Here is an 8,421-nt window from a genome sequence, read left to right as displayed (position 1 = left end):
AGTGAGTGAGTGTGTAAGTGTGAGTGACTGAGTGTGTGAGTGAGTGTGTGAGTGAGTGAGTGTGTGAGTGTGTGAGTGTGTGAGTGTGTGAGTGAGTGTGTGAGTGAGTGTGTGAGTGAGTGAGTGTGTGAGTGAGTGAGTGTGTGAGTGAGTGTGTGAGTGAGTGAGTGAGTGTGTGAGTGAGTGAGTGTGTGAGTGAGTGAGTGAGTGTGTGAGTGAGTGTGTGAGTGAGTGAGTGTGTGAGTGAGTGAGTGTGTGAGTGTGAGTGTGTGAGAGTGACTGAGTGAGTGTGTGAGTGTGTGAGTGAGTGAGTGAGTGAGTGTGTGAGTGAGTGAGTGTGTGAGTGAGTGTGTGAGTGAGTGAGTGAGTGTGTGAGTGAGTGTGTGAGTGTGAGTGACTGAGTGTGTGAGTGAGTGTGTGAGTGAGTGAGTGAGTGTGTGAGTGTGTGAGTGTGTGAGTGAGTGTGTGAGTGAGTGAGTGTGTGAGTGAGTGAGTGAGTGTGTGAGTGAGTGAGTGAGTGAGTGTGTGAGTGTGTGAGTGAGTGTGTGAGTGAGTGAGTGAGTGAGTGAGTGAGTGAGTGAGTGTGTGAGTGAGTGAGTGAGTGAGTGTCTGTCTGTCTGTCTGTCTGTCTGGGTGTGTATCACTGACTGAAGGTGTGTTTCCCCCCCACACCCTGGCCCGCGCCCTGCCTTTCCCCTATCCCCCGCCCCAGCGAGCTCTGCAGGTGACGATGTCGGCCCAGCAGAGGGAGACTGTTTCCCAGCTCCGGCAGGAGATGGAGCACACAGCGGAACGCCAGGAGCAGAGGGCTGAGGAGCTCGGCCGAACCATCGCTGGTCTCCAGGACGAGCGAGACAAGATCATCGCTCAGGCCCAGAGCGACAGGGAGCAGGTGAGGGCCGCAGGTCACAGGTCAGGGGTCAGCCCCCGTGGGGGTCGGGACAGGGAGAGCAGGAAAGGCCTAGCCCCCATCACCGGCCTGTGGGAGTGAATGGGAAGGGGTTTGGGTCCATTGGGATAGTGTACAGTGGGAGTGAATGGGAAGGAGTTTGGGTCCATTGGGATTGTGTGCAATGGGAGTGAATGGGAAGGAGTTTGGGTCCATTGGGATTGTGTACAGTGGGAGTGAATGGGAAGGAGTTTGGGTCCATGGGGATTGTGTACAGTGGGAGTGAATGGGAAGGGGTTTGGGTCCATTGGGATTGTGTACAGTGGGAGTGAATAGGAAGGGGTTTGGGTCCATTGGGATTGTGTACAGTGGGAGTGAATGGGAAGGGGTTTGGGTCCATTGGGATTGTGTACAATGGGAGTGAATGGGAAGGGGTTTGGGTCCATTGGGATTGTGTACAGTGGGAGTGAATGGGAAGGGGTTTGGGTCCAATGGGATTGTGTACAGTGGGAGTGAATGGGAAGGGGTTTTGGTCCATTGGGATTGTGTACAGTGGGAGTGAATGGGAAGGAGTTTGGGTCCATTGGGATTGTGTACAGTGGGAGTGAATAGGAAGAGGTTTGGGTCCATTGGGATTGTATGTAATGGGAGTGAATGGGAAGGGGTTTGGGTCCATTGGGATTGTGTGTAATGGGAGTGAATGGGAAGGGGGTTGGGTCCATTGAGATTGTTTACGGGGGGAGTGAATGTGAAGGGTTTGGGTCCATTGGGATTGTGTACAGTGGGAGTGAATAGGAAGAGGTTTGGGTCCATTGGGATTGGTACAGTGGGAGTGAATGGGAAGGGGTTTGGGTCCATTGGGATTGTGTGTAATGGGAGTGAATGGGAAGGGGTTTGGGTCCATTGGGATTGTGTACAGTGGGAGTGAATGGGAAGGGGTTTGGGTCCATTGGGATTGTGTACAGTGGGAGTGAATGGGAAGGGGTTTGGGTCCATTGGGATTCTCCATCGTGTTGGTAAGGTCCTGTTTCTGGTTCCCGGACTCACCCTGAGACTGCCGCCTGCACAGGTTCTGTTGGCGAATGAATCGGAGAAGGCTCTCCTGGTCGACAATCTCGCCGTGGCCCAACGAGACCTGACCAACACCCGGGAGCAGCTCGACAATCAGAGACGGGAAACTGCCAGAGTCAAGGAGCAGGAGCAGGTAGGGAGGGACAGGCCTTGAGAAACGTTCGCTCACTTCACTTCGGAGCAGCAACAGCAAATTGCATTGGCGTAGCCGCTTACATATCCCGAGGTGCTGCAGCGCAGCGTAAGTCAGAATGTGACACCGCGCGGAAACGTAAGAAACATTAGAATTAGGAGCAGGAGTTGGCCATACGGCCCCTCGAGCCTGCTCCGCCATTTAATGCGATCATGGCTGATCCGATCAGAGACATGGACCATGTACAGTAGACACCTCAAGTCGCTGGAGAAATACCACCGACGCTGTCTCCGCAAGATCCTACAAATCCCCCGGGAGGACAGACGCACCAACGTTAGCGTCCTCGACCAGGCCAACATCCCCAGCATCGAAGCACTGACCACACTCGACCAGCCCCGCTGGGCAGGGCCACATTGTCCGCACGTCCCCGACACGAGACTCCCAAAGCGAGCGCTCTACTCGGAACTCCCTCACGGCAAGCGAGCCCCAGGTGGGCAGAGGAAACGTTACAAGGGACACCCTCCCTGATAAAGTGCAACATCCCCACCCACACCTGGGAGTCCCTGGCCCAAAGACCAGTCCGCCCCTAAGTGGAGGAAGTGCATCCGGGAGGGCGCTGAGCACCTCGAGTCTCGTCGCCGAGAGCGTGCAGAGACCAAGCGCAGGCAGCGGAAGGAGCGTGCGGCAAACCAGTCCCACCCTCCCCTTCCCTCAACCACTGTCTGTCCCACCTGTGACAGGGACTGTGGTTCCCGTATTGGACGGTTCAGTCACCTGAGAACTCACTGTTAGAGTGGAGGCAAGTCTTCCTCGATTCCGAGGGACTGCCTCTGATGATGATGATATTAACGACTTGGAAGAAGGGACTGAGTATAACGTAGCCAAATATACTCCATCTACTGGCTCCCCTTTATCTACCCTGTCAGTTACATCCTCAAAAAATCCAGTCAGTTAAATAATAAAGCTTTTTTTATCGTATCTACATTGGCTCCCGGAATTAACGTTTCGGCTCGATGATCCTTCGTGTGAACTGCCTTCCACAGATGCTCCTGGCCCGCTGATATTTCCAGCATATTCTGTTGGTTATTGGAAATTGCAGCACGGGCAGTATTTCACTTTTGTGTCAGAGCTGCATCTGCCTCCCATCGGGGGACTCAGAAGCGGTCGGACTGTCCCCGGCAGCAATAAATCGGGAGAGGCGAGACTCGCAGCAAGTACTAAAGGTCTGTTTGCGCTCGTTGGGTCATCTGGGCCAGTGCACAGAGGCCGTGGCTTTTGGTCAAGGTGCCCTGGTTCAGCGAATCGAAGAGCCCGCTGACGGCTGCGTGACAGTGGGAGCAGCGTGGGGGCCTACCTCTGCAAGGTAAAGCGCGAGCTGGTGCCCGGAGAGCGACGGCAGTGAAGAACGACATCATCAGGGCGCAGGTCGGTGATTGGAGCGTGGGCAGGTACAGCAGGAGCGCTGAGGTCAGGGGGCGAAGGAGCGGCGAGAGATTGGTAGAGGGACCTGATCGGGGGGCCCGGGAGAGGCGAGAGTTCGGGGGGCCCGGGAGAGGCGAGAGTTCGGGGGGCCCGGGAGAGGCGAGAGTTCGGGGGGCCCGGGAGAGGCGAGAGTTCGAGGGGCCCGGGAGAGGCGAGAGTTCGAGGGCCCGGGAGAGGCGAGAGTTCGGGGGGCCCGGGAGAGGCGAGAGTTCGGGGGGCCCGGGAGAGGCGAGAGTTCGGGGGGCCCGGGAGAGGCGAGAGTTCGGGGGGCCCGGGAGAGGCGAGAGTTCGGGGGGCCCGGGAGAGGCGAGAGTTCGGGGGGCCCGGGAGAGGCGAGAGTTCGGGGGGCCCGGGAGAGGCGAGAGTTCGAGGGGCCCGGGAGAGGCGAGAGTTCGGGGGCCCGGGAGAGGCGAGAGTTCGAGGGGCCCGGGAGAGGCGAGAGTTCGGGGGCCCGGGAGAGGCGAGAGTTCGGGGGCCCGGGAGAGGCGAGAGTTCGGGGGGCCCGGGAGAGGCGAGAGTTCGGGGGCCCAGGAGAAGCGAGAGTTCGGGGGGCCCGGGAGAGGCGAGAGTTCGGGGGCCCGGGAGAGGCGAGAGTTCGGGGGCCCGGGAGAGGCGAGAGTTCGGGGGGCCCGGGAGAGGCGAGAGTTCGGGGGGCCCGGGAGAGGCGAGAGTTCGGGGGCCCGGGAGAGGCGAGAGTTCGGGGGCCCGGGAGAGACGAGAGTTCGGGGGGCCCGGGAGAGGCGAGAGTTCGGGGGGCCCGGGAGAGGCGAGAGTTCGGGGGGCCCGGGCGAGGCGAGAGTTCGGGGGGCCCGGGAGAGGCGAGAGTTCGGGGGGCCCGGGAGAGGCGAGAGTTCGGGGGGCCCGGGAGAGGCGAGAGTTCGGGGGCCCGGGAGAAGCGAGAGTTCGGGGGCCCGGGAGAGGCGAGAGTTCGGGGGGCCCGGGAGAGGCGAGAGTTCGGGGGGCCCGGGAGAGGCGAGAGTTCGGGGGGCCCGGGAGAGGCGAGAGTTCGGGGGGCCCGGGAGAGGCGAGAGTTCGGGGGGCCCGGGAGAGGCGAGAGTTCGGGGGGCCCGGGAGAGGCGAGAGTTCGGGGGGCCCGGGAGAGGTGAGAGTTCGGGGGGCCCGGGAGAGGCGAGAGTTCGGGGGGCCCGGGAGAGGCGAGAGTTCGAGGGGCCCGGGAGAGGCGAGAGTTCGGGGGGCCCGGGAGAGGCGAGAGTTCGGGGGGCCCGGGAGAGGCGAGGGCCCAGGGTCAGCACGGGCCCAGCCCACACTGTGGGATATGTGTGTGCACTGGGCCCGTGCAGCAGACCCAGTCTCCAGTCGTCCTGGTTAACCCAGCCACCGGCCTTGGTGAGGCCACACCTGGAATATTGTGTGCAGTTTTGGTCTCCTAATCTGAGGAAGGACGTTCTTGCTATTGAGGGAGTGCAGCGAAGGTTCACCAGACTGATTCCCGGGATGGCAGGACTGACATATGAAGAAAGACTGGATCGACTGGGCTCATATTCACTGGAATTTAGAAGGATGAGAGGGGATCTCATAGAAACATATAAAATTCTGACGGGACGGGACAGGTTAGATGCAGGAAGAATGTTCCCGATGTTGGGGAAGTCCAGAACCAGGGGACACAGTCTAAGGATAAGGGGTGGGCCATTTAGGACCGAGATGAGGAGAAACTTCTTCACTCAGAGAGTTGTGAACCTGTGGAATTCCCGGCCGCAGAGAGTTGTTGAGGCCAGTTCATTGGATATATTCCAGAGGGAGTTAGATATGGCCCTTACGGCTAAAGGGACCAAGGGGTATGGAGAGAAAGCAGGAAAGGGGTACTGAGGGAATGATCAGCCATGATCTTATTGAATGGTGGTGCAGGCTCGAAGGGCCCAATGGCCCACTCCTGCACCTATTTTCTATGTTTCTGTGTCTTCCTGCCTTCAGGATGGAGTTCGGGATCTGGAATATTAGCTCCTCCATTGCAACACCTGTGAAATTATCCTTGTTTTGGCTGTGGAGGAAAACCCTCGCCTCGAGGGACCGTCTGCGCTGATGACGGCTGATCCGAGGAAGGTGCAGGGCAAACGGAGACGGGAATGGGACAAGGTCAGCAGGAAATGAGCCTCGATCGGGCGTCACTGACCAAACGCAGATTGGGCGAGTGACTTGTGCAACACCACCGCTCAGTCGGTCAGCGTGACCCCGAGGTTCCGGTGGCCTGTCACTTTAATTCTCTGCCCCACTCCCGCTCCGACCTCTCTGTCCTCGGTCTCCGACACTGTTCCAACGCAGCTCAACGCAAGCTCAAGGGACAGCACCCCATCTTCCGTTTGGGCACTTTACAGTCTTCTGGTCTCAGCATGGAGTTCACCAATGTCAGACCCTGACCCCTGACCCTCGATTATTTATTCTTCTCTGTCGGTCTCACGGCAGCTCTTGACGATTCTGCCATTTGCATTTGCGCCCTATCGAGATTCTTTTTTTGTTTCTTAACTCGCCCCTGAGCCAGAAGGTTGTGTGTTCGAGTCCCACTCCAGGGACTTCAGCACAAACATCTCGGCTGACACTCCCGCAGTACTGAGGGAGCACCACACTGCGCTGTCGGAGGGGCAGTACTGAGGGAGCACCGCACTGCGCTGTCGGAGGGGCAGTACTGAGGGAGTGCCACACTGTCGGAGGGGCAGTACTGAGGGAGTGCCACACTGTCGGAGGGGCAGTACTGAGGGAGTGCCGCACTGTCGGAGGGGCAGTACTGAGGGAGTGCCGCACTGTCGGAGGGGCAGTACTGAGGGAGTGCCGCACTGTCGGAGGGGCAGTACTGAGGGAGTGCCGCACTGTCGGAGGGACAGTACTGAGGGAGTGCCGCACTGTCGGAGGGGCAGTGCTGAGGGAGTGCTGTACTGCGCTGTTGGAGGGGCAGTACTGAGGGAGCGCCGCACTGTCGGAGGGGCAGTACTGAGGGAGTGCCGCACTGTCGGAGGGGCAGTACTGAGGGAGCGCCGCACTGTCGGAGGGGCAGTACTGAGGGAGTGCCGCACTGTCGGAGGGGCAGTACTGAGGGAGCGCCGCACTGTCGGAGGGGCAGTACTGAGGGAGCGCCGCACTGTCGGAGGGGCAGTACTGAGGGAGTGCCGCACTGTCGGAGGGGCAGTACTGAGGGAGCGCCGTACTGCACTATCGGAGGGGCAGTACTGAGGGAGTGCTGCACTGTCGGAGGGGCAGTACTGAGGGAGTGCTGCACTGTCGGAGGGGCAGTACTGAGGGAGTGCCGCACTGTCGGAGGGGCAGTACTGAGGGAGCGCCACACTGTCGGAGGGGCAGTACTGAGGGAGTGCCGCCCTGTCGGAGGGGCAGTACTGAGGGAGTGCCGCCCTGTCGGAGGGGCAGTACTGAGGGAGCGCCGCACTGTCGGAGGGGCAGTACTGAGGGAGTGCCGCACTGTCGGAGGGGCAGTACTGAGGAAGTGCCGCACTGTCGGAGGGGCAGTACTGAGGGAGCGCCGCACTGTCGGAGGGGCAGTACTGAGGGAGTGCCGCACTGTCGGAGGGGCAGTACTGAGGGAGCGCCTCACTGTCGGAGGGGCAGTACTGAGGGAGCGCCGCACTGTCGGAGGGGCAGTACTGAGGGAGTGCCGCACTGTCGGAGGGGCAGTACTGAGGGAGCGCCGCACTGTCGGAGGGGCAGTGCTGAGGGAGTGCCGCACTGCACTGTCGGAGGGGCAGTACTGAGGGAGTGCCGCACTGTCGGAGGGGCAGTACTGAGGGAGTGCCGCACTGTCGGAGGGGCAGTACTGAGGGAGCACGGTACTGCACTGTCGGAGGGGCAGTGCTGAGGGAGTGCTGTACTGCGCTGTTGGAGGGGCAGTACTGAGGGAGTGCCGCATTGTCAGAGGGGCAATACTGAGGGAGCGCCGCACTGCGCTGTTGGAGGGGCAGTACTGAGGGAGCGCCGCACTGTCGGAGGGGCAGTACTGAGGGAGCGCCGCACTGTCGGAGGGGCAGTACTGAGGGAGTGCCGCACTGTCGGAGGGGCAGTACTGAGGGAGTGCCGCGCTGTCGGAGGGGCAGTACTGAGGGAGTGCCGCGCTGTCGGAGGGGCAGTACTGAGGGAGTGCCACACTGCGCTGTCGGAGGGGCAGTACTGAGGGATTGCCGCACTGTTGGAGGGGCAGTACTGAGGGAGTGCCACACTGTCGGAGGGGCAGTACTGAGCGAGTGCCGCACTGTCGGAGGGGCAGTACTGAGGGAGTGCCGCACTGTCGGAGGGGCAGTACTGAGGGAGTACCGCACTGTCGGAGGGGCAGTACTGAGGGAGTGCCACACTGTCGGAGGGGCAGTACTGAGGGAGTGCTGCACTGTCGGAGGGGCAGTACTGAGGGAGCACCGCACTGTCGGAGGGGCAGTACTGAGGGAATGCCACACTGTCGGAGGGGCAGTACTGAGGGAGTGCCGCACTGTCGGAGGGGCAGTACTGAGGGAGTGCCGCACTGTCGGAGGTGCTGTCTTTCAGATGAGACGTTAAACCGAGGCCCCGTCTGCTCTCAGATGGATGTAAAAGATCTCGGGGCACTATTTGGAAGAAGAGCAGGAGAGTTCTCCCCGGTGTCCTGGGGCCAATATTTATCCCTTGACCAACTAAAACAGATGATCCGGGTCATTACCACATTGCTGTGTGTGGGATCTTGCTGTGCACAAATTGGCTGTTGCGTTTCCCACAATACAACAGCGACTACACTCCCAAAGGTACGTCATTGGCCGTGAGGCGCTCCGGGACGTCCGGTGGTGGTGGTAGGTGCTATATAAATGCAGGTCTGTCTTTGTTTGGAACGTGTTGCATTGCCTGAGCGGCCTCCCTGCTC

The 8,421-nt window shown here is 60.2% G+C and overlaps 1 protein-coding gene across 2 annotated transcripts in view; it reads left to right on the top strand.

Moving 5' to 3' along the window:
• Positions 1 to 716: 716 nt before the first annotated feature.
• LOC139251256 (rootletin-like) overlaps positions 717 to 8,421 on the top strand; it is a 125,351-nt gene continuing 117,646 nt past the window's right edge. For both annotated transcript variants that reach the window (XM_070873226.1, XM_070873227.1), the window contains exons 1-2: positions 717 to 892; positions 1,959 to 2,093. In XM_070873226.1, the coding sequence (XP_070729327.1) occupies positions 731 to 892; positions 1,959 to 2,093 (297 nt within the window). In that variant the 5' untranslated portion in view covers positions 717 to 730. The remainder of the gene's footprint in view (positions 893 to 1,958; positions 2,094 to 8,421) is intronic.

The sequence above is a fragment of the Pristiophorus japonicus genome, unplaced genomic scaffold, assembly GCF_044704955.1.
Source record: "Pristiophorus japonicus isolate sPriJap1 unplaced genomic scaffold, sPriJap1.hap1 HAP1_SCAFFOLD_427, whole genome shotgun sequence".
Classification (NCBI taxonomy): Eukaryota; Metazoa; Chordata; class Chondrichthyes; family Pristiophoridae; genus Pristiophorus; species Pristiophorus japonicus.
This window is presented reverse-complemented; position numbering and strand designations above follow the sequence as displayed.